At 32.0% G+C, this 25,719-nt stretch overlaps 9 protein-coding genes across 9 annotated transcripts, besides 1 other annotated feature; 3 read left to right on the top strand and 6 right to left on the bottom strand. All coding sequences in view use genetic code 12, as the record gives it.

Moving 5' to 3' along the window:
- Positions 1-169: 169 nt before the first annotated feature.
- CD36_43180 (mitochondrial 54S ribosomal protein YmL22) lies at positions 170-1,045 on the top strand (the record flags this gene model as incomplete). The annotated part of the gene is made up of 1 exon (XM_002419934.1): positions 170-1,045. One exon carries the CDS (start codon positions 170-172, stop codon positions 1,043-1,045), a length of 876 nt encoding a protein of 291 aa, XP_002419979.1.
- A 3,858-nt stretch (positions 1,046-4,903) lies between these two features.
- CD36_43220 (Yippee-like zinc-binding protein, putative) lies at positions 4,904-5,695 on the top strand (the record flags this gene model as incomplete). The annotated part of the gene is made up of 1 exon (XM_002419935.1): positions 4,904-5,695. The coding sequence occupies one exon, from the start codon at positions 4,904-4,906 to the stop codon at positions 5,693-5,695; it is 792 nt and encodes a 263-aa protein (XP_002419980.1).
- A 989-nt stretch (positions 5,696-6,684) lies between these two features.
- CD36_43230 (ubiquitin carboxyl-terminal hydrolase putative) lies at positions 6,685-8,874 on the bottom strand (the record flags this gene model as incomplete). Its single annotated transcript, XM_002419936.1, has 1 exon — positions 6,685-8,874. One exon carries the CDS (start codon positions 8,872-8,874, stop codon positions 6,685-6,687), a length of 2,190 nt encoding a protein of 729 aa, XP_002419981.1.
- An 821-nt stretch (positions 8,875-9,695) lies between these two features.
- CD36_43240 (catalytic subunit of the COP9 signalosome (CSN) complex, putative) lies at positions 9,696-11,492 on the bottom strand (the record flags this gene model as incomplete). The annotated part of the gene is made up of 1 exon (XM_002419937.1): positions 9,696-11,492. The coding sequence occupies one exon, from the start codon at positions 11,490-11,492 to the stop codon at positions 9,696-9,698; it is 1,797 nt and encodes a 598-aa protein (XP_002419982.1).
- A 283-nt stretch (positions 11,493-11,775) lies between these two features.
- CD36_43250 (RNA-binding protein, putative) lies at positions 11,776-13,641 on the bottom strand (the record flags this gene model as incomplete). Its single annotated transcript, XM_002419938.1, has 1 exon — positions 11,776-13,641. One exon carries the CDS (start codon positions 13,639-13,641, stop codon positions 11,776-11,778), a length of 1,866 nt encoding a protein of 621 aa, XP_002419983.1.
- A 657-nt stretch (positions 13,642-14,298) lies between these two features.
- Positions 14,299-15,105, bottom strand: ECE1 (cell elongation protein, putative; the record flags this gene model as incomplete). The annotated part of the gene is made up of 1 exon (XM_002419939.1): positions 14,299-15,105. The coding sequence occupies one exon, from the start codon at positions 15,103-15,105 to the stop codon at positions 14,299-14,301; it is 807 nt and encodes a 268-aa protein (XP_002419984.1).
- Positions 15,106-18,425: 3,320 nt separating this feature from the next.
- Positions 18,426-19,013, bottom strand: CD36_43270 (conserved hypothetical protein; the record flags this gene model as incomplete). Its single annotated transcript, XM_002419940.1, has 1 exon — positions 18,426-19,013. One exon carries the CDS (start codon positions 19,011-19,013, stop codon positions 18,426-18,428), a length of 588 nt encoding a protein of 195 aa, XP_002419985.1.
- Positions 19,014-21,941: 2,928 nt separating this feature from the next.
- On the bottom strand, positions 21,942-22,496 carry CD36_43280 (conserved hypothetical protein; the record flags this gene model as incomplete). The annotated part of the gene is made up of 1 exon (XM_002419941.1): positions 21,942-22,496. One exon carries the CDS (start codon positions 22,494-22,496, stop codon positions 21,942-21,944), a length of 555 nt encoding a protein of 184 aa, XP_002419986.1.
- Positions 22,497-24,701: 2,205 nt separating this feature from the next.
- Positions 24,702-25,174: a mobile genetic element.
- Positions 25,175-25,283: 109 nt separating this feature from the next.
- Positions 25,284-25,697, top strand: CD36_43290 (conserved hypothetical protein; the record flags this gene model as incomplete). Its single annotated transcript, XM_002419942.1, has 1 exon — positions 25,284-25,697. The coding sequence occupies one exon, from the start codon at positions 25,284-25,286 to the stop codon at positions 25,695-25,697; it is 414 nt and encodes a 137-aa protein (XP_002419987.1).
- Positions 25,698-25,719: the final 22 nt, after the last annotated feature.

The following is a 25,719-nucleotide window of genomic DNA, read 5'->3' on the forward strand; positions in this document are numbered from 1 at the left end:
TATCATATCTAGTTGTTTGGTTGAAAAATTGTATACATCATGGTCGTGTACAATGCCCAAAATATTATAGAGGGAACATAGTAACAAACAATACTGGTGAAAAAAAAATTTTTTTTCTTTCTTTATGGAAAGCTTGAAGTATCAATAGATCATCAGATATTCATAGACTATGAATAAATTTTGCATAATAACTAGATCTTTATTTAGACCTAGTCGTCATATAGGAGTGTCTATTCCAATACAGAGGTTTTTTTCGACCACATCTCCTAGACTTTCTAATTTACTTGGCGAAGTGACAAAAATCGATTCAGAACCAGAATCACCAATCACAACCAATAGTAAATCCACTAGTTCATCAGATGATACAAAAGATATTTCCAAAATCACTCCCGAAAATGATGAAGAATTAATTGAGTATCATGCGAAAAACGCTGAATCCAAACAATTCAAAATTGAAAATTACATTCATCCATTAAAATTACAATTATATAATGAAAATGTATCACAATTTGGGTTTTTCAAAAATGGACAAATCATGAAGCATAATGGTAAAAAATTACGTTTCACATTAACATCACAAGAAATTGATATTTTAGAACCATCGATTTATTTAACCAGTTATCGTATCAAATCATCAATGAAAAAAGCCACCATTGTTAATCGTATGGTACGTAAATTCAATGTTAAATTAGCCATTAATCAATTACATTTCAATCATAAGAAAATATCTACAGAATTAGAACAATTATTGAAAAGAGGATTAGAACAAGCTAAACAATTAGAATTAAATGAAGATGAATTATATATTGATAGATTATGGGTTGGTAGTGATGGTAAATGGAGGAAAAGATTAGATCCAAAAGGTAGAGGTAGAATGGGGATTATTGCTCATAGATATGTTCATTTGAAATGTATTTTGAAAACTAATCAAACAAAATTAAGATTGGATTGGGAAAAACAACAAAAAGAATTGAAAAGTAAACCAAGAATGTTTTTAAATGATGAACCTTTGAATCTTAAAGTTAGACCATGGTATAAATGGTAAAAAGAGAGAAAAAGGATTGTTGAACCAAATTTGTCATTAACAGACCAGACTATTCATGTGCTTTTTAACAAGACTTGTAAATATTTAACATTATTCTAATATACACATACAGCTCATTTATTACGTAAGGTTTGTTGGTAGGAATTGTGACCTACAGAGTAGTAATCAAGGTGTGAAACAAAGTTAATGAGTTTCCACGAAACAGTAGTAAAAAGTCTAATCATTTACAATAATATATACCATTCCTGAGAATAAAACAGACAGATTCTAACTTCTGGTAATTCACAATAACAAAGAAAGTTTGTATTGTTCGAAGTTAAATATTCGTAGTTGTTGTTGTTGCTATTATTGCATATGGATTTACTTTGCTATATGCAACACCAGAATCTATTGTTGTCCAGAGTTTAGATCTTAGCTTGCGCTGATCCGATTGAGCTTACATCTGTTGTTATCAACATAGATTTTTTGTAAAATAGATAAAGCTCGGTTCCACAGTGGCCAGAAATGACTCAAGAGTAACTAGTGATTTGAGTTAAATAAAGAAATGAAAAAACGATTAATTATCTCGGCAACAGAAACAACAGTATCTGAATATTTAGTTTCTGTTGCACCTGAAAGGGGGGGGGGAGAAAGAAGAGGACTATATTTCTGCTTAGCAATAATAATCATTGTTACATTCTATTTCAATCGTGTATTCTCCTATGCCACAATTTCGGAATTTGTTGCATTATCTTTTATTTCCATCATTCTCCTACTACAATTTTGTTGCGTTATCAAAGGTCATGAGAAAAAGATACACAACACAACACAACACAATAAAAGAGATCAAACCATACTGAAACCGATTTTGAATACCTCATTGATTGGTTTAACAATTGCTTTACTAGTATTAACACATTTTACCGTGATAACCCACCTAGCTTGAAACAAATTGGGCTTTTGATAATAGTCTTATACTTTGATTAGGTGGTTTGTTTTAAGTGATGTTATCGTATTGTACCAATATGTAATGTTTATCTTTTGTTGCCTGGTTTAACCTTGTTGCATGATGAAGCAAACTCAAGTAATCCGTTAATTCCATTTGCCCTCGAATTTCAATCAGACAAAAAAAAAATATATATCAATGCCAAATGTGGATATTTGAGTTCACAACAATAACAAGCAACTGCAAATATCAACGAGGAATCTCCAAGGTTCAAATTTATATAGCCTACAGCCAAGCGATCCTGGTAGTAGTATAATCAACTATTTAGAGATAGAAGTTATTACTCAAGGAAAATTGTTTTAGACTACGGAAACAATATGGAGCCAAATGGAGGGAAATTGTTTCTTTTTTTGGTATGAACCTTGTAGGGGGGGAAGGAGGAGAATGTAATTGTTGTGGACGTGTGCCCATGGGTGCAAACATTGTGTTTTTTGTTTGTTCCAATTTGAAATTTCACACAAAACCGTGGTGCTACAACAACAACTAATAGATGTAAGTGATCTTTTATAACTTCAAAATTGATCATTATTATCAACTCTGTTCCAATTTATCTTTTTTTTGTGGGAATGGGAGAAAAACTGTAAAGATTAATGTAGAATCAAAAACCTTTTTTCTTCTTCTTTGATATCCTCCGTTAAAACGGTTATAGAGGGGGAGTTTGTCAGTTCCCCCCTCCTCTGTTAAACTATTCTTTATACGGTTAAGAGGAAATAGGATATATGTTTGTTTGCATTTTTTTAAAAAAAGAATTGTGTTATTATAAATTGACAAGAATACATACATAACGCAACTGATACTAACTTGATTCTTTTTCTCTCTGTTTTTTTTTTTTTTTTTTTTATTCCATTTCATATTTAATGTTTTGTAAATAGAACAATTTTAATCGATTGTTTTATACCCAGACAATAACGATGTTACTCATCATTGTTGTTTTCTAATTTTAATCTTTTTACCAAGAACATACAATGTGTGTAATATTGTCAATTAGTGGTGCTAGAAATTTGACACCATATAGTGTTAGGCTAGAAAGGAAGCCCCATTTATTTACATACATACACACAGTAAATTACACATGGTTACATAAAACATTTCCAGTTAATACTATTTACACTAATGGTACATCTTTTTTTGTTTTGTTTTTTTTTTCTAAATTCTTTTACAATTCATTGTCCTTATTGTTGTACACTTTGAAACCACCGATAGTTATTTCATTCACTTTGGTGTGGGTTGCTCTAAAACCTCGTTTAGCTTTTTGATTTATCTAATTGAGGCATTTACCATATTTATCTCCATATCAAAAATAACAATACAGAAACGACACCAGAAGTTAGACAGCCGATTACAGACAGACAGACAATGTAGTTTAGACAGAAGGAATGATCAAAAAAAAAAAAAAAAAAAAATCAAAAAATAGGTGGCAAAGAACTAGAGAAGAGGAAGGAGAGAAATATGGTTTAAGCAATGAAATACTTAGTGAACTCTTTTTATTCCATTTATTCTGATTCTAGAGTGTAATTAAGAGCCAAATGCTAATCTTTTTATCTTAAACTTTCTTTATTTTATTCCCACATGTATCAATCTATTGAAGTTATCATTCATTTTTTTTTTTTTTTTGTACTTGGTTGTTCAAGGGGTGGGAAGCGAGAGGAGGAGAGCAAGCTTTCCTTATTGTAGAAACAATAAAATTGATAACTTTAGTAAAACTAAATTGTTATCACTTACTGACATGGTATGAATGAGGTATTTTAAAGCTTGGATACTAGGAACTGGAAATGATTCTTTATTACTGAGGAGAAACGACAGACAAATGGCGGGAAGGGGAAACAGTAAAAATCGTCATCACTCCTTTCCCTTCCTTTCCTTTTTCCGTTTGTTTCGGACTCTGGAACAAATGCAGACGATAGAGGACAGACGCAGACGCAGATGCATACTCGGGTTTCACAGTCTCCAGACCTTCAGACTTTTCTTTCTCCTATACAACTCCTTCCTCCTTCTTCTACTACTCCTCCGATAGTGTCATTTCACTTTTATTCCCTCTCTCTCTCTCAGTGGTTGTTGTTGTTTCTTTTTTGGTAATTTTAGTCATATTCTTTCTCTTACTTGATAAAGCATTTAATTTAGTTTTAGTGTAAGTGTAAGGTTTAGTCATATATATATATATACTATTGTAATTATTACATTATTTACATTGCTTCAAGTCACTTTTTATACTGTGGTTAAATTTTTTGTAAGTTCTAATTTTTTGTTCACAACTTCAAAATTATATAACCTATTATTGTATTGTATTGTACTGTATTATATATATATATATGGGATTACATATTCCTCCCCCAGTTTGAATCTAATTTTTTTTTCTTTCTCTTTTATTTTCTTCTTTTCAACTAAATCCACTTTATTTTCAATTAATATTCTTTATTTTCGACTTTCTTACTGTTTTAGCAAAATCATATCCTGTTGTTTTCAATATACTTAAATACTCCTCAGTTTAATATTGGGCTTTAGATTCTGCGTTATATACAAACTTATCACAACCGCAATTAATTACCAATAACAAATACTGCAAATCATTTTCTTCAACATTAAGTACTACTTTCAATTTCAATTAGATTTGACAACTCGAGTGTGTGACACATACAGTACTTGGATATAGTGTAGTAGAAAGAGAAACTTGAGAGAAAGTTTGAGAAAGAATTATTTGGTCATTATTTACATTATTTGACTGAATCGATATCAAACCCAGTGTCGTTGCTCCATCCCTTTCATTCTTTCCTCTACTGCAACTATATTGTCATAACTTATCATTTCATTAACAACCAATCCCGCTTACAAATTTAGAAACCCCATAACACAATTTCGAATCATTATTATTCATCATGGGATTGAAATGTACAAATTATTTTGAGAATTCAAAATATGATTCCCCCAATATTCAAATTATAACTTGTAAAGGTTGTTCATCTCATTTATGTCTTTCTGATTTAATTTTATCCGATAATTTTAATGGAGCCAGTGGTCCTGCTTATTTAGTTGAAGATTTAATTAATATTGAATTCAATTTACAATCAGAAGAAACTCCTATGAAAACTGGAGTTTATAAAATTAATAAAGTTAAATGTCATCAATGTAAAAATCAATTGGGTTGGTATTATAAAAAATCATATTCTTATGCTGAAACTTATAAAGAAGGGAAATTTGTTATTGAACGGAAATTTATTAATTTTACTGATAATTTAACTACAACTCAATTATTAACAGAAAGAGCATTACAAAATAAATTTAAACGAAGATATAGTAATAATAGTACTAGTAGTACTAGTAATAGTTCAACAATATCAAATAATTCAATATCAGATTTAGAAATTGATGAAAGTGGTAGTCCTCAACATGAATCATTTTTAACTAAAGAGAAATTCAAATTGTTAAATAGAAGAAGATCAAGTGGTACTAATGGGAATATAAATGCTACTTTATTGAATCATTTGAGAATACCTTATCATTCAATAAGAAATGAAGGAAATGAAGAAAAAGATAACGATGAAGAAGAAGAAGAAGATGATGATGATAATGTTGAGGTAGATCATCATGACCATGTGAATATTGTTTCTGGAACTACAACTAATCGTCCAAGTAATATTGACGATGATGATATATTTGTTGATGCTTAAGAGTATTTTCTTAATATCATGTTTACCCTCCACGTTTACGCCATCCATCCCCCCATTTCCCTCCATTTATTCATGTTTTGAATTGATTTTATGTTAACTTATTAGATACCTATTTTTTTTTTTTTTCCTTTCTCCTACTCCTACTCCAATTCCGGTTGGGTTTACTTTATGTTGGTTATTATTTTTGGTTTATTTTGGTTTATTTTGATTTACGTTATTATTTTATTTGGTTTGGTTTTCATTTTGCTTCTCTAATTTATTTTATTTTTTTTTTGTCTACAATTAATGTTTGTTTTGTTGCTTTCATTTGGCCTTTAGTTTTGTGTAGCTTCCTTTTTGTCTTTTTCTTCTTTTTTGATATTGGCTATTGGCTATTCAATTCTACAGAATGATATCGTGAATAGAATCACTTGATCTTCTGTAGTAATTTCATTTTAATTGGTTTTTTGGTAATTTTTTTTTTTATAATTATGGGTGGTGGTGGGTGAGTAATTTGTTGGAAGTTATATTATCTGTGTGGTTTTGTTTTTTCTCCTTGCAACTAACCCCCCCCTTTACCCATTTTTGTTTTGTTCTGTTTGCTTGTCTGTCTCCTATTTATTTCTCTGCTAATACTTTTTTTATTTATCAGTAACTCTTTCAATTATTCCTTAGTGTATACAACAAAATATACACATGACATATATATATATCCCTCCATCTTAGCTCTATCATTGTTAGTTCTGTTCAGATAAGGGAAAGATAAGCAAATAGAGATAGCTTTTAGTTCGCCTTAGTGTTGTTTTGTTGCATAGAGTGATTTTGTGTAATCTAAGCAATTTAACTACTAGGCCAACTGCGTCACTATAATCAATAGTTGTCATTACAGTACTACAAATCGTTTCGAATAATAAAATGTGTATATAAATTTGTTTATCTAATACTATGCAAAAATTTCCAGTGTAAGGTCTCTGGTGTAATGTATATGGATAGGTCTGTGCTCACGGTTTTTAAACCTTTGGGGTCAATTTGGTATATACTAATACATAAGCCGAAGGATCATTTAATGCCACTCTTTCCTCAATTTTATTAATGTATTCATCATCATAAGTGCACCAAGTATATCCATCAGGTTGTAAACAATGAGCAACATAATGTCCACTAGAAATTGATCTACCTTCATGAACAATAACTGATGTCAACCGATATTTAGCAGTTCCTTGAACCATATATTTGCTTAAATCAAGGTATTTGCTATAATTTATCAGTTGTTTAACTTTGGATGAAGAATTATTATTGAATTTAAATCGTTTAAAATGAATGGTTAATGTTTCTGGAGCAATTTCAATTGAAGAAATTTTATTGGCATGAGTGAATCGATTACATTTCTCACAGAAATACCCTGATTTGCTATCATTCTCCAGTTTTTTAATTAATTCATTACTGAAAAAATCATTAATAGATTTTTCAATTGAGAATTTATTACTATTAAACATTGTGGTGGAGGAGGGATCGATAGTAGTGGACGTAGTTTCATCATTACTATTATTGTTATTGTTATTGTTATTATTATTAATGCTGTTGTTGTCGTCGTTGCTGCTGTGTGGTTTGGCTTTCTTTTTATTTAACCCTAATGATAAATCATAAAATTCTTGTTTTGTGATTGAAACATTATGACATTTATGACATGTGATACGTTGATTCAATAATCCACCGAAAATATCATATATAATCGATTCATTCAATTTTTTCCCCTTTGGTGTAGAGTCTTCTTGTAGTCTAGAGATTAATGACATATAATATTCATGAGAATCTTCTTGTTGCCATTCACTCATCATGCAATTGATTTCATCCAATCTCTGAATGATTTTTTTCGGATTAATATATTTCATCCCACCACTATTTTTACCCTTTTTATTGTTGTTAGTATTCGATGCTAACCACATTCTTTTAGATAACTCAGCTAAAACATGAGTCACCGATCTTGGTTTAAGTTGAGAATATTTATTATCATTCACATCGTTTAAATAATGTTGCATTGCCGGTATATGAATAATTGATTGAATTGCTGAATTCATGTAGCATGTGACACCATGGTTCAATAATCCAACAGGAGGTTTTTTATTAACTAATTCTCTCCAATTCTTGTATATCCTAGTAGAATTGTTGGATCCACGATCGTCTTCATATTCATTAATATCATAATACGAAACTTCCAGTGGCTCTGGTTGTTGTTTTTCCGTGTCCTCTTCTGGTGATGTTGGTGGAGTAGTTGATGTCCGTTCTTGTGTTTCCTCTTCTTCTTCGTCTTCATCCTCGTCTTCTTCGTTGTCATCTTTGCCATTGACTAATTGATCGATTTTTAAATCATATTTCAACTTTTCTAAATCCTCTTCGTCATTATCAGATGGTTGTGATGATACAGAATCTGATTCAACATCTTCATCATCTTGATCACTACTTTCAGGTGAATCTGAATCTTCATCCACAAAATCTGCGTCGTCTTCCTCTTCTTCAATGTCGTCGATTTCACTTTTTTCTGGTTCACTAAATCCAGTAAATGGTGATGTTTCAGTCAATACTTCACCAGAGGAACTTGAATCATCGTCTTCTATTTTGTCATCACCTTCCTCCTCCTTTTCTTCCTTTTGTTCCCGGTTTTCTTCTATATTCTCACCCAAATCTTCCTCATCTGAAAGTGGGGTTGGTGTACCCAGTAAGAATGATTTGATAGAATCCCACATTCCTCTTTTCGCTTTTTTAGTTACACGCCTTTCTCCATTATCTTCTTCCTCTTCTTCCTCTTGGTCTTGTTTCTCTTCATTATTTCTTTCTTGTAATTTTCTTTTCCTTTTCCTCTCCTTATGAGTCAAATACTTATTCCCAGTATAATTAGCAATTGCTTCATTTAAAGATTTAGGTTTTGGTGGGTCATTAGTAGATTTCTTCGTATTTGCTTTAACTAGTTTATTATCTTTTTGAAGTTTGGAATTTTTCATATTAGAATTGTTAGATAAAACAATATATGATTTCGGTATTTGATTATCAAATGTAGATGTTAATGTGGTGGATGATGCTGGTTTGAAGTTTAATGGGGTTGCAAAAAGTAACGGATTGATTGTCGTAGTTGAATTAGTGGTGATGCTTGAGGAGTTATTATTAATGCTTAGCTGTGGTTTAGGAGATGAAGATTGATACATCCTATTACTAACGTTAGAGTAATGTTTAAATTAAAACAGAATTAATTAGTAAATATATGGAATGAGTGAGAGAGTGGGTGGGTGGGTAAGTGTATTATTATTAAACAAGAGCGAAGACTTTCAAAAAAAAAAAAAAGAAACCAGAAAGAAAAAAAAAAAAAAATTTTTTTTGTATGTGTTGTTGTTGTACGTGTGAGGTGGTTGTTAATTATTTGCGAAAGAACACAGAAGAAGAAGATGTGATGGGCGATGATGATGATTAACGTGTAATGTGAGGAATTGGACTGAATAAGGGAAAAAAAAAAAAAAAAATCTCAAATTTTGTGTAATTCTTTTTGTTTCTTTTTACTGTTCCAACAAACAAATGAAAGTATAATTATATGTATCGCATCTACTAAATTACCTACATCTTGACATATTTGGTTACTTACTCAAGTAAGTCTTGTCGTTATTCTAAAAGTTAAGTATAAGTAATACTTATCCATAACATTGAGTTTATCATTGGTTCTATACTATTCTCTCTCACTCTCACACAAAACTAGTATAACAAACGAAAAAAAGTACAATACACGTAAACGCGATTTTTTTCCATTTTCTCCCTTAAATTTTGGACAAGAAATTGGATTTCATGTTTATGTCTCTACGAATATATATATATATATACCTAGAGTATTCTATTCACTTCCTTGATATGGTTTGTTCTACCACTCTTTGTGTATTAGTCGTAAAATATCAGAAAACATATTGTAACTAAACCATACATTCCAATTCAGTTGAACCTATATAAAAAAAACCTACCCTTAGAACGAACTCATTAATTTTCATCCAAATAGTTTCTGTTGAGCGTCTAATGTTATCAAATCAAAAACTTCATTTAAGCCAATTGATTTAGCTAATTTAACCAAGTTTGCACTTTTAGCTCTTGATTCGGGACTTCCCTGTTGTCCCAATTCAAATTGTTTCTTATCTTCAATATTCGGTCCCTCTAATCGAGCAAGTCTTTCCTTTCTGCGATTGATTTTACTTGCTTTGGCCAAGTTGGCACTATTACTTGACCATTGATACATATAATCTGGTGGTATTTGTTGATTTTGGTGCCCAAAACGTCTCCATTCTGACATCATAGGTCTATTTTTATGCTTCATTTTTTGTTTGGGATGAATAAACCTGTTTGTAGATTCGTTTGCATAGCGCTCATCAAAATTATACTTCTCTAATGCACTAACTTCTTGCAACAAGTCGTCATCTTCATCATCAGAATCCACTTCATCGACTTGGTTCTTGTCATCTTCGTTTTCATTTTTAGATGGGGCATTTTCTTCTTCTTCTTCTTCTTCTTCTTCCCCCTCCCCTTCTTCCTCTTCGTCATCATCAGAACTTACACTAGTTTCAATACCACCAGTACTCACATTTTTTTCCAAATCACTTTCATCTAACATAGTTTCATCATCTATATCTGTGGCCAAATCTCTTTTATTTTTTTTGGTGGTGGTACTTGACTTCTGGGATTTTTTTAACAATCGCTTATACAAAACACTTTCAAAATTTGGATCAAGTTGCATATTTGTTATTTTATTAAGCATCAATTTAGATGCATTCGCTTGCTTCTTTAATTGTTCAATAAGATCAAAAATTGTTCCTCCTTCATCAGCATTATAATTTCCTTGCAGAATTAATTCATAATTCTTAATCAATTCAATATATCTAATTTCATCTTTTTTAATCCCTAATACTTTGTCATTATTACTATCAACCAACAAATTCTTCATCCAAGTCAATGAATCTTCATCTTTTAACATTTCAATAACTTTATCATCCCATGAACTAGTGAATATTTCAATATCTAAACCATAATATTTATCAGCATGACTACCAAAATCTTTTTGCTTTGATTTAGGTAAAATCTTCTGATTGGCATTATTATGGGGTTTATTTTGATTCTTTTTGATTCTATTTGCCAGTGATTGTTGTGATCCTTCAGGATACGTTCTAAATGCCCCAATCTCTACTTTACCTTGTTTTAAAGTTTTCACTGGATCAACAACAATAGCCAAATAAGGATCTTGGAAACCTTGATTCAAACTTTGAGTACTAACATCAATCCCACTCAACCAGCATCCATATCCAGGATGACTATGATACCATCCAACTATATTTTCTTCATTTCTTCCATTCAGTAATTGTTGTCGTTCAGTTAAATGTTCAACCATATATGTATACGCCTCATTCTGAGCATTCACTCGTGTTTCAGTACCTTCTACAGGTAATCGATAAGTATCCATAACAATTATTGCATGACCCAGGATTTTGCCAACTAACATCCCCATAATTTCAATCGATCCCCCTGTTTGTGCATGAATACACATCTTCATTAATGCTAATGATGATATATAACATTTATTGAAATAATTTACATCTTGTTTCCAAGGCTTTTTATCTCTCACAACAGGATCCATTGCTGGTAATCGATAAAATTTATCTTGATCTTGAGAAGGTTCTCCAATTGTTTCATTCTGTTGATATAAATCAATTGTCTTTATTTTGCTGTTCCTGCTGTTGGAGCGTATTGTGTCTGGTTTTAATTCCAATAAACAAGCCAATTCATCTAAACAAGTCATGTTCAATTAATCGAATTCTTATAATGGTTAAATAAATTTAGTTCGATTTGTAGTTATGTCTGTAAATGGTGTGTCGTTTGTTCTAACTCAATTGAGGAGAATTACGATTGTTGAATTAAATAATGTTGTGTCTGTTTTTTTTTTTTTTTTTTCGTTCTTAAGCGCCTTCATTTTGAAAAACAGAATATTTATTTTTGGTTCGGTAAAACTCTACTTTTTTATTTTAAAAACTATAACACTATAACTCAAAATAGCAATCACTAGCTATGTAAATAATAATGATTCAAACTTTTTTATCATTTATATTCATCTCCGTTTCAGTCGGATAATACATATAATTAGCAATCCCATAGGAAGGGTGTGAAGCAATCAGAGTAAATTCAGGACTTCCAGCAACTACGTTCGCTACACCAGAAGGTGGACAACCTGGTGTATCATACGGTAAACTCCCATTAGTACCACCTGTTGCAGCAGCGGCAGCAGCAGCGGCGGCTAAGGCAGTGGCGGCAGCAGCAGTTGCAGGATAATATTGTGGATAAACATTATAAAATGGAGGTGTATTTGTTGATGAAGAATTGGCAAAATTAACATTATCAGCAGGAACATAATAGAACAATGGGAACCCTGGTGCAGTTGTAGTGGGTGGTGGGGGTGGGAAACTGTTGGTGCTGTTATTTCTTGAACTGGCACCACTTCCTCTGCTATCGTTTGGAGCACTCAGAATACCACTATTCCCATTAACCTTTTTATCAACTTGATTCGACTCTGAAACTTCACCTTTAAGATTTAATTGTGATGCATGCCAAGTACTCTCGGTTTTGGTATTGCCAAATTTTTTTTCAAAACTAGCAGGTCTAAAACTCTTGAATTGTTTCAATTTATTAAAACCTTTATTGAAGCTATTCGAAGGATAAGAATTAAATTTTGGTTTGGACATTTCGATTGTACCCTTAGATTTGACATAATCATTTTTGGTAAATGATTTTTTATTCAAATTGATTGGAGGTGGAGCTAATGGAATACCATTATTGTAGCTGCTTCGAGTACGCATTGGAGCATGGATGTGAGTTTCACGATATTGCACATGCATCGTTTTGCCACAAAACATAGAATGGTTTTCTCTTTCAACAGCACCAGCAGCACTAGACTCTCTTTTAAATTTGATGAACGCAAAAGTGTTGTTTGTTCTTTTAATCAAATTTAAATCGACAATTTCACCATGTCTTTCAAACCTTTGTGAAAGTTGTCCCTCAGATACATTGGGACTTAATTGGCCGACAAATATAGAATATTTGTCAAATTTGACTTTTACGGACTCTTGTTCAGGCTCATTATCATTTCGTGGTGCATTGGATTTGTCAATATTCTGTGTCCAATCAACTTTGTAGATACCTTCTTCCGTCAAATTGGCGTAAGCTCTAATAGCATCATCACGGTAAGTAAACTTACAAAACCAGTTCTTATAACCCCTAGTCTCGATAGCAGAGTTATATAGTTCTCCCTTGGATGTACTGGGAAGCAACTCCTCGATCTCACCAAAATTTGACAACCGATCTTCAATTATGCTTTTGCTAAGGAACGATTTAGAGGACACGAACAAGGTGCGATTGACTTTAGCCGCCTCGCACCGAATATTTCTTCCGTCCAACACTGAGTTGTGGCCTTTCTCAATGGCCAATTTAGAATCACTATCAGTAGTGTATTGAACAAAAGCATAAGGGCGGTTACAAGTGTCACGCAAAACCTTGACTGTGGCTAATGTACCCCATTGTTTAAAATGTTCTGTCACTGAAACACATAGTGCGTCGTCAGACATATTGGAACATAAACTAGCGACAAAGACACAAGCAGAAGGACGTCCCCTAACATAAGCGCTGTTTAACTCAGACGCCTTATTTGGTGCTGACATTTCCCCCACACTGTCAATAGCAAGTTTTGCGGTAAATTTTTCTTTTAGTTTACCCGTGGTGCTAGACAAGGTAGATGAAGCTGAATCAATTTTGTCGCGCCACTGATTATTGGAATATAATGAGTTGATATTTTCTTTAGGAGATACAGTTGTTTCTAATGGTGGAAACGATTCAATTAAATCACTTGTGGTGGAAGATTCACTTGAATTGGAACTACAAGACAGTACTTCTAATTTCATTGAGTCAATGAATTAATTCCTTTTTTTTTTTTGTTTTTGTTTCTTTCAAAGCGATACTAATTATTTGTGTTTGAATAATGGATTTCAAAACAAACTTTTGGTGGATTGATTACTTGCTAAATTACCATTAACAATAAGGTGATTAGTCAAATTGAAAACAAGAATCTTTCATAAAAAAAAAGTAAGGGAAACTAATAATTGTAAAGCAGTGGTAAACAAAAAAAAGAAAAAGTAAAAAAAATATGAATGACAGTTGGTCTGAATATTTTTTTCTGTCTATTAAAGAATAGAAGATTTACCCCAGACGTTGGTTGCAAAACTTTAACTTTTTTTTACGATACTAAATTCAGTTGTTAGAGAGTTTTTTTTTTTTTTTTTTTTTTTTTGCACGCAACGAAATGGTAAAATCTCATTACACTTATAAATAGAGACAATTATATAAAACAAACCATAAGAGAGAGATATATTTAGGAAGAATTTAGTAAATATATATTATGGTGAAAATGCCAACAAAAGGATATCAAGGCAATTCAACACCACCGAAAAAATAAAACAATGAAAACTATTTGTTACAACAATTGTCACAAGACTTATGGAATAAAAGATTAAGCTTGTAGAAGGCAATTTTTTTTTTAAAAAAAATTCTTTGTGTAACATCTAAGCTTCTTCAAAGTATTCAGCAATTAAAGAAGAAATATCTCTTTTTGAAACCATTTTAGCAGCATTTTCAACACCGATCGTTTCAATACTTTTTTTGATCAATTTGCTAAGAGTGACTGTGTTTGCATCTCTTTTAAATGGTGGACTGTTTTTCAATGTAGAGTTGGATACCTTAGAAATAATATCTGGGAGTTCTTGAAGAACCTTGGTAAGAATATCTTCAGCATTATCCCTTTTAGCTTGTTTAACAGTTTCCAGGACACCTCCAATAACATCAGAAACAAGTCTTGGGGAATTGGCAACAATATTAAGACCGATGTCTTCAACACCGTCTCTCTTGGCGTTTTCGACAGTTTGTTGAACACCAGTAGCAACAGGAGCAACAATTTCTGGCAATCTGACGATGGCATTAGTAACATCATCATTAGTTCCATCTCTTTTGGTAGAAGCAACAGATGTCAAGGCAGTGTCAACAGCTCTAACAACAAATGGCATATCAGCAATGACACCAGAAACAACAGAATCAATATCTTCTCTCTTGTTTCCTGTAATAGATTTGATAATAGTCGTGATGACATTGATTATTTGTGGAACATTGTTAAGAATTGCTGTGAGAATTCCAATAATACTTCTTTTCGCAATAGAAGTGTCAACATTAGCAGCTACAGAAACGTCAGGTTCAGCAACAACAGGATCAGCAGTCGCAATGTCTCTTTTCATGTTGAATTCTGGAGCATGGTGAATGATAGCAGCTTGAGAAGATAAAACAAAAGCGGCAGCACAGGCAATCTTGGAAAATTTCATTTTAACGAATGGCAAATAGTTGGCAGTAAACTAAAGGAAGGTTTTATGTTGTAGAGAGGAATTATAAAAAAAAAAAAAAAAAGAAGAGAAATCAAAAAAAGGATGGTTTGCTTGGTGTATTTATACTTTTACTCTGAGAAGCGATTTAAAACTAACAAGACAGCTACAACAAAAAAGATGACAATGATAAAACAAAAAGATGACAATAATAAAACAAAAAGGAGTAAATAAAATCTTTGTAAAGGTTTCTTTCATGCAATTTAATCAGTATATACCAATCCTATTGGGTGCAATTTGTTTTGAATGGTTGACGAATATATTTTTGTCTTGATTAAATCAATATTTCCTGCACTATTTGTAAACGGGCTTTACAAGTTTAAGCGCTTTTGCAGTCTATTTTAAGTTTTTGCGTCATCGCCGTGATTAACACTTTGTGTATCTCGTTCAAAGTATGTTGTTGTTTTTATTTTTTTTGGAGAACCATGGGTATACAACAATGTTTCTTTTTTGTTTTACAGGAAAGTCTAGAAATGACTCCTAACCGTGTCAGACGAGTAGTGGAGTGTTGGCTTTTTGTTTTTTTTTGAAGGTTGTGATATCCGAGTTGTATTAAGGCTTTGAGAAACACCATTTCACATGAAAACACTGATAGTAAAGCCAACAGTTTAAGCAATTTGAAAATGATAGTTACAAAATAGTGGCTGGAAACTTCTATAAAATATGTGTTACTCGCTAGTGATTATCTCCAAAACACGCGTGAGTTGAATACAATGTATCGGGATCAATGAGGTTCTAATCTACAACAATAGCCAAATATTTTAGGTGTCGGGTTTAAGTGAATTGTTGCTTTTTTTAACAATGGGGACACTCTGGGAATAATTTTACTTATTTAAAATACAGAGTACTAGGGAATAAGGAATAGAAGCTTCATCTTAGTGAAACCATATATCACTAATCAGCAAAATGACCTTAAACTATTTTGTGAAATTATTCTATTAGCTGTTGAAGAAAAAAAAAATTGCTTCGCTAAAACTTGAACTAGATAGATTCTTTTTCCATTTCCAGAATTCAAATTCGTTTGTCGATTTGTGAAAACTGATTTGTTTACGTGTATTTGATATAAAAAATTTGCCAACATCAACAACAACAACAGGAGTATAACAATAGGTTGAATTAGGAATAATCATTGGTTTTATTGTGAGGTTTAGTTGTTGTTTTTTTAACAAGGGGCTCAAAAAGTGGGCTGTTTTTTTTGGAGTTTTTCTTTTTTTTTTTGAGGGGAGAGGACCAATTTGTTTGTTTTATCGGTACCTGGTAAAAGTGACTCTGTATTGTTAGTTATCTAACACATTAGGGGGAGGTTTTCCCATTCAACAGTAATGTTGTTGCTAAATTTAATTCAATAGTGTAGTCGAAAAATTGAGAGCAAATAATATTTCTAACTGGGTATGTAGGGGAGTTTTTATATCGGAGGCGTATTATGTACAAAATAACCCTATTTTTCAATAACGGTGATGAATGGCGATTGAGCACTCCTGCAAGTCAACTAACATTCTTGAATGATACAACTCATGCATGTTTCATATAGACAAACAACAAAGGGGATAACACAAAACCCAGAAATAACCACAAAAGTATTAAAACTTGAAAACCTGTCAACAATTGTACATTGAGCTTATACATGCATCCCATTGACAGGATCAAGATGTATGGTATCTTCACCGTCGCTAATTTATGAATCTGTTTCTTTGACGCTTCCATTCAGTGTTGTAACAGGTTTATTGAATAAGGTAAGATGAATACCATGACAACAAGATTAGAAAAGAACATTCATTTCGTATTTAAAAAACTGTTTGGCTTGACCTAATAAGTGTTCAATTAAACCCTATTGTACTTCCATTGCTTATGGATAAGAATGCAAAAAAAAAAAAATCTCTCAATTCATTAACTACATTTTTACCAAAACAATAGGTATTTCTTATAGAGAAATAGATACGTAACCATAGACTCTTGAAAGGGAAATGAACCAACCAAATTCGTATTCCGCGTTTTCTATGTTACATTTGTGAATAAGCCCATTAAAAGTTGTGTTACCTTTTGTTAAAATACTGGCGCCAACAAATATTTTCTACCTTATCCTGAAAACCCAAAAAAAAAATGGCTTGGTAGTGGTGAAAAAAAAAAATGACAACAACATTGAACAGATATTTTTTGGCGTTTCTTTAAAATAAAGTGGCAACTTTTAACCTACAGAGAGTCATTTTATACGCAACACCATTTCCTATCTACATGTTATCACTCGAGATAAGGATAGTCTTGATAATGTGAAATGAATTATGTCAAATTCTAAATCTGATTAATACAGTTTTTCCACTGATAGATGATAATATGGTTCTGTGTTATGCGGTGTCCCCTTGTAATTTGAATCCCGTTTGTCTGCTATATATTCATGGGCAACTCCCATACCATATTCATTGTCAATTCTAAAATAAGTTCTTATACTAAATGGCAACAAAGTCAAGTATTAAAAACAAACAATTATAAATGGAGAGTAGTCTTGAAAAACGTTTTATATACCCTGCCATGGCATTCCTCGAGTAGCATATAATTTGCTCATGATTCCTGTATTCTACCAAAGTGTTATCCCATAACATTGACTGTTTACGTGCAGCAACTGCGGTGTTTGTAACGTATGTGTGTTTGAGGGTTATCTGATGGCTTGTCCAATTTTTTAAGAATACCAACTGTCTAACACTATAATCTGCAGAAGTTTGCGCAAGTGTTTAGCAAATTATTACGAACCACTTTTCAACGGCTTTAAAGTGCTTTGTGGTACGGCTGTAAAAAAAGCAAGAATTGCCGAAAACTATGAGCTTTTTGGGCAAGTACTGACAATTTTTATTCTTGGTGAAGACAAAAATGTATGCCCCTAAAAACCTCATTCATCAAATATGGAAACCCGCATTTTTTAAAATTTCTGCCATTTTAAAAATGTAAATCAGCAAGTATAGGAAGTTGAAATTAAGAACTTCTCCAAGATGAATTTTGAATAATTAATATATATATATATTGACATAAAAAAAACGAGAGTCAGCGAAACAAGTATACAAATAAATAAATAAAGTTCAGACCAAGCTAAACCAAAAGAATCTAAAATAATAATCTAAAAGACAAAATAAAAAGACAAACGTATAAGCAAAAAGCAATAGAGCAAGAATTCAAACATCTGGTTGCTACTTCAAAGCAAAACCAATTTGATAAGTAGCACATTGAGATCAACTCAAAATCTAAAGGAAGGCAAGAGATTAATCCTATTTTGCCTAAGCGAGACCGCCAAGAAGAGCTGGAGCAAGTCTCAAAAGAGCATCAACAACTTGTGGAAGAACCTTTTCAAGGAATGCAACAACTTCTGGAGCGAGAACTTCTCCTTCAGCAATGATTTCGTTAACAATATCACCAATGGTGTCTCTCTTGACCTTTTGAGATTGCTGTTGTTGTTGTTGTTGTTGAACAGTGGTAATTGCTTGAGGAAGGTTGTTTGAAACTTGATTAACAATTTGATTAATCAAATCTGGTTCATGACCAGCACTGATCTCAGCAAGCAAAGTAGCATTGACACTAACACTTCCGCTATCAGGCAAATGTTCCAAAAGGGCACTTGCAACCTTGATAATTTCAGGTAAAGCATGTTTGATGGCAACCAAAATAATTGGAATAAGGAGAAGTTCAGCAAATCTTTTAGAAATTTCTCCTTCAGTAACTTCTCTTTTATCAACTAAGTTGAAACCAACAGTACCATCAGCATTGGCAGCGACAACATCTCTTTTGGTTTCTAAATCATATTGAGCAACAGCAGCTTGTGATAACAAAGCAAGAAAAGCAAAAGAAGCAATTTTGTAGAATTTCATATTTGAGGATTTGGGGTTGATTGGAGTGGAGAATAAATTATAGAAGGCACAATTTTTTTTTTCAAATCAAGAAATATCTATTGCTATATTTATATTCCAATATTTTCTGACTGTTTAACGTTGGATTAAAGGGTAATGATGATGTGGGAAACAATACAATTCTTTCTACTCAAATAGACCGATTGACTATAGTATAAGAAAGAGAACCACATTTCATATTTGTCCACAGTATAACAAAATTTAGTTTTGGAATAAGGTTTGATTCCCTCCGTGTACGACGAAACATTTCTTCTTTCTTTCTTAAACGGTATTAAATTGCGCAATAGAAGATAGATTTAAACTTCGTACCACCGTCAAAATGATACTTTCATGAACGCCTGAGCTTTGAAGTTTTTAAACAGTATATGTAAATACTTTAATTCATATATAAGGACCGCTCTTTGTATTCTTTGTTGTTCAGTTGACGTACTGAAAAAAAAAAAAAAAGGAATATTGGGTTTTGTTGTGTAGCAGCTTTAGTTGATTTTTAAGACGATACTTTAAAAATGTTTCACCTTTGCGCCTTGATGGATTTATTCTTTTTTAGGTATTATACCAGAAATAATTTAGCAACTAATATACAGCCTTATAAACTTTGTAAACAATTATTGTATTAAGAATTCTTTGGTAAAACGACTCCGAGGTTTTTGGGCATTTGCTGCAACTCTGTTTTCTGTCGTATATTATTAGAGTTGACATATACAAAACAGCCGTTATCACACCATATTGATGCCACTACACAAACTAAACTAAGCTCAGACTCTTGCGTTTGCACTTTCCCGGTTTGATCAAATTATAGTTTAGTTCAAGGGGAAACCACACAAATCCCCATGTTTTTTGGAACCAGTGAGGCTTTATCGCATTTGACGAACTAATTAATGGTGGCTTTTGAGTGAGGCTTAGTTCTTTTGAAATTATTATTATCAAAACGTGGCAGTCTGTTGTGGTTAAATATACATTTCAAGAGATTAGCTAATTCATTCTTTTAATGTCATGTGAGAAATGGTTTTTCGTTATATGTTTCAAAGAGATAAAGCTTTCGGTAAAAAAAGATAACCAAATTAGGGAAAAAAGAAAATTCAATCATGATTCAGTACTGACAATGTGGCTTGCTTTCAAATGCTTTACTTTGGGTTGATGAAAAATTTCGTATGCTTCAGTGTATAGTAAATGAGAAGAAAAAGCCTGTGGTGTTCTTTGCAGATATTTTTCAAGCCATAATAATGTATATTTATGTAAAAGTTATAAAAATAATAGGAATGACACATTATTGAGGGTAAGCCTCTAATAGTGTCTACAAAGCCATAGACCGAAAATAAATGAGGTAAAAACAAAAAGTATCAATTCATCTAGTGAAGCAAATGTACTCACAAGATAAGTCAAACCGAACTATCGATAACAAGAGCGTGTCTGAGTAGCAATTCTACCAAATAGTTGTAACAGCAGTAGTACCATTAGCAACAGTAGCAGTATTTGCAGTAGCGCTCAAAGTCAAGTTTTCGGTGAGTGTTGCATTGTAGTTACGAGGAAAGAAAAGTGCTTGAGATACTAAGATGAATAAAGAAACAGGAGCAATTTGGTTGAATTTCATTTTCTATAATGAGTTTTGATTTGGTAATCAATTAGAAAGTAAAGTTCAAAAGGCAATTCAATCTAGTTATTGGTAGGTATTTATAACTAAAATTTCAATTACTACATTGATTAAGGGATATTCCTTCCAATATCCCTACTCCTCTGCTACTAACAACAAAGCTACTCAGTAAGTGAATTGTTGCCTGATTCTACTGCATATCTTTGTAATGGGAGACAACATCTCCTGTTATTTTTAAATCAAACAAATGAAATTTGAGCTCAAGTAATATCTAGATATTTGTCTAGATTTGCATCATTGAAAAATGGAACAACTTGAACATAGAATAAGTGGAGCACTTGTTATTGGTCTTGATTGTATGTATATCTTGCATGCTTGTTTCAAACTAACAATAATACAAAGAAAAACAAGCAAATGGCCAATATTTATTGAAGCTAATAATGTATCTTGTTCGATTTTGCATATTTAAAACTCATTGATATTGCTAAGCAATCGTTTAACACTTACATCACTACTCGGATAAATTATTTTGACGTGCGGCTTCCCATCAATCAACCAATTATAATCCTATTGTTGAAGAAACAATAGTTGACAGGCTTTATTAACAATGATCTTTTTTTTTAACAATACTTAACAATAAAGTGATATATGGAAACCTTAGACTACTTCTAATTTCTCCCTATTTAATACAAAGGATATTTGATCAGTTGTATATATATATTGTATCCGACGACTTGACTGGAAATTATCCTTGAGGGTATTTGTTACTGCAACAAGATATCAGGCAATACTAAGTATCATTATTTAGAATTCTTTTTTTTTTTTTTTTTTTCACATTAAACAATGAATATGGATAAGCATTCCTATTTCGGAAGAATATTTAGGGGATGAAAATATATATTACAAAGGTATCTAATCCTCCATTGTAAACAATTTGATTTATCACTTTTTGTTCCGAGATACTCTTTCTTTTTGTAAAAAGTTAAGAGAATTTCTTAGGTTACAACTGGAAAATTATAATCTGATACTTGAATTACTCACAGTATATTATTTTGTTTTTGCATCTTGAGCGAATACATGAGATTGCCTGGTCTTTACTTAATATTACAATGGAGTACGATTGCAAATTGAATGCTTTTTATTGTATAGCAATATAACAAGTATAAAAAAAGATAACCAGTTTAATGGTTATTAGATCTGAAAACATATATCTGATAAAGTATATTAACAACTCATAAGTGAATAAAAAAGAGACACGATAAAATAAACATCTAGCTTAACCAAACTCTGTAGATAGCTCAAGAAGATCCTCCAATAAGTTGAGGAGCTTCCTTGATAATTGCACCAATAATTTGAGGGACAATTTTTTCAAGGAAAGCTATAACTTCAGGGGTAAGTTTGATTCCCTCGTTAATGAATTCCTGAATAATATCTGATGCAGCATCTCTCTTTACTTTGCTTGAACCTTGTTGAACAGCTAAGACAGTTTGAGGAAGGATCTTTTTGATTTCCTCAATGACATCGTCAATTATTTTTTGCAAGTCTAACGAACCAGGAGCTCCACTAGGAGAAGATCCATCTCCCAAAAGACCACTGATAATCTTGATGAGTTCTGGTAAAACATCAGTAAGGGCACTAGTTATAATTGAAATAATAGTTGAGATCTCATCGTCTTTGGCAAGAACATCATAATTGTATTCTCTTTGAGAGAGAATATTACCATTACCATCACCATTAGCACCTCCAACAACAACATCCTTTTTGACCTTGGTTGGTTCTTGATTGTTTTGAACGATAGCAGCCTGAGTGGATAAAGCGAGGAAAGCAATTGAAGCGACTTTGGAAAATTTCATTTTTTGGATAAATTGAAGATTGGTAGTAAGTTGTTTTGTTGAATAAACAAATAAATGAAAAAAAAATCTACTGTTCAAGGTTCTAAATAGCTCTATTTATACCCAAAAATTTCAACAGAACCGTATATGTTAGATAACTCTTTTTTTAAAAAAAAATATCCCTTTACTCGTTGATATGGCTCAAATTGAATGGTGGGCTGACCATTTCTGCTCTACTACTAAAGATATTTATTGGTAATGGTATGTCTTTTTGAATTCCTTCCTCCTTTTTTAACAATGAAGATTTAAATATTGCATTGATTCCTTTGTACTATTGTAACTGTGTAATTGAGGTATGGCGTTGTTTCTGGATTGAGTGAATACTCCTCCACCTCTCCGTAATCGGTTTTTAATGCTTTTTTGTGGCTACTGTGGCTAAAAAAACCGGTTGCAGTTTTTGGATTTACATGCCCAGTTAGTTTCTCTGAGTGACCGTTACGGTTAGCAATACCAGTGGCTAGAATGTTCAAATTAGATTCAATGCAAGATACGGAGTTTAGAGAGTTTTAACGCATTTCAACTGACAGGTGCACAATCTAGTTTTCTGTTTAAACCATTTTGTGTATTATTTTGGTTTTATTGTTTCTCAAAAATGTGCAAAGAGAGCAATTTGATGATAATGGAAATACTATCAAGCGCAATAAAGAAAGAAACTCGACCCATTTAAAGAATGAGAAATTAAAACTGAAAGATAAGTAATCTAATAATGAAGGGCCTTGTACAAGCTTCGCACCAGATCTAAGAATACCAAATACGCACAACCTACATTTATTTGATCTAAAATGAAATCTTCATGTCCCGAATGTTTATGATAAGTCTTTGTGCGTGAAATTGTACATATGTCCAACGTAATCAAGTTACACTTATACCCGAACCACCAATTACATTGCATTTGCCGTGTGAATTCCAACACATTGACATAAATTTTAGTCAGTTGAAAGAACGGCATTTTGTAATACATAGATATTCATTTTTTTATTATTCTCTATTTCTTTCTGATTGTAAGTTCTATTGTAAAATGGGTTTGTCTGTAAACGTGGAGTTTGGACAATTTACAATATATTTAACAAATTAAACACAAATGATAGCATAAACAAAGCCTTATAATATTAATATAAAAAAAAAGTACATAAAACAAATAAACAATAAAATTTACAATAGCAAGTGTTTCAAAAATAACCACCTGATTAAACTAAAATATTTTTAACTTAAATAAAACATCAAATAAAATCCTCGTCTAGTTTTTTCATTAAACAAGACCAGCAATAAGTAAAGGAGAAACCTTAATAAGCTCCTCAATGACTAAAGGGGCAACTTTTTGAAGAAATGCAACGATTTCAGGAGTAAGCTTTTCTCCTTCAGCAACACTTTCTTGAACAATCGAAGAAATCTCATCTCTCTTAATAGCCTTGAGCTTCATTGTTAACAATAGCAGCTTGGGAAGACAAAGCAAGAAAGGTAACTGCAGCAATTTGAGTAAATTTCATTACAAATAGTATATAAGTTTTATTTGTGGCTAATAGATAATGACAGAAAGTAAACTTTTGTGCAAGGTGAAATTATTTTGAAAGGAAAATTCTCTTCAAGAGTCTTTATCTTAAATTTATTTTGATACTTCTACAGATTAGATTGATGATTTGTGTGGTTTTGTTGTTTTTGGGTTAGCCATGGTGAAATTAGTCGAATACGATTTTAAAAAACTGTTATCTGCTAAAATCTATATTTCACTTTCGGTTTTTTTAAAAAATGAATACCCAAGCAAATCTTATATCTTGGAATTTTTGGAAAGTTGGCATTTGCTTTATGTTAACAATTTCACCCAGAAAAGTATCACTTGGTGCATAATTCCGGATAGACCTTACATATTGAAAACCCAGAATTCTATTTAGCAGAATTATTGTTGTCTAGTATTGTTCACTTCACTTCACTTCACTTCACACCTACAAGTTTTTCAGATTATGTTTAGTTCCATAAAGCAAAATATAAGAAAACATACATGTATGCGTGACGTACATAAAATAAGTGAAAGACTCCAATTGTGATAACAAAAATAACAATAGCTGCAAAAAAGACATAAAACAAAAGAATAAATGATGTTGTTTTTCTTTATTGTTGCACCGGGAAAGAGCAAGAATGTTGTCTTTGTTGGAATTAATATATGATTGTCAATCCTGCCAAAGTGGATATCAAACTAACCCATTTAAAAATGAAATAATGTCTATTGTTCAACTACCATTTTCCGTATCTCGCGAATATACTCTATAGTTTACCAATCTAATATTACAAACAGTAATTAAGTTGTGACATGTGATTGTCTGATTTCTCTTATAAGACCTTGTTAGCTTGAGTCTACTTTTATTCCATTCATGGAGACCATAGTTAAAAGTACTTTCTCTCTCTTCCAACTCTTCATATCGTGAATCTCTCAAAAAAATACCAAAATAACTTAGGTCACTTCTTGCATACACTAACCCATTCCCTCCTCTTGTGTTAAATTTGTTTTATTAGTTTTGCATGCCCAGCACCGTATCTTGCAATTACTATGTGTTGAACCTTAGTAGCTGTATTATTCAACGCGTCAACTCTGTCCGTTGGGGGTGGTATTTCCACACATTACATCTTGATCTCATTTTATGACGCGCGTCAGCTTCATAACAAGAACCAAAAAAAAATATCAAGTCTTGACAAATTCTGTCGTCATCATTATAGTAATTACCTGATTTGAATATTCATATAATTTAATTCAATATGTCTACGATAAAAACCACTAATGAATTGGCCAAAGAGGTTGTTGCTTCGGTAATTCCAATGAATATTCAATACTCTGGTCCAGCAAACACTGAAGAATATTTCACTCCATCAAAGACACAAGAAATCCAACCTGATGGTACACTGTTAGATGTGGCTTATTTTCGAGGATGCAAATTAGTTGGTAAAACTTTAGATTTGGATAAATATAATGTTAAGGGTTATGTCCTCAATAAATCAGAACATTTGGTGTCTGATAAAGAAACTGGTGAAGTGAAAACTGCAGTAACCTATATTCCAGTAGGCAATTTTCAGAAGTTGACAGTATATGGACATGATACATTACCAAGTCGAACTAATCAATGGTCACTCATACCAGAATATTTAAGTATAAGTAATATAGTCAATGAGTAGTTGTTTACTATAAAGATTTATA

Source organism: Candida dubliniensis, chromosome 4, assembly GCF_000026945.1.
Source record: "Candida dubliniensis CD36 chromosome 4, complete sequence".
Lineage (NCBI taxonomy): Eukaryota > Fungi > Ascomycota > Pichiomycetes > Serinales > Debaryomycetaceae > Candida > Candida dubliniensis.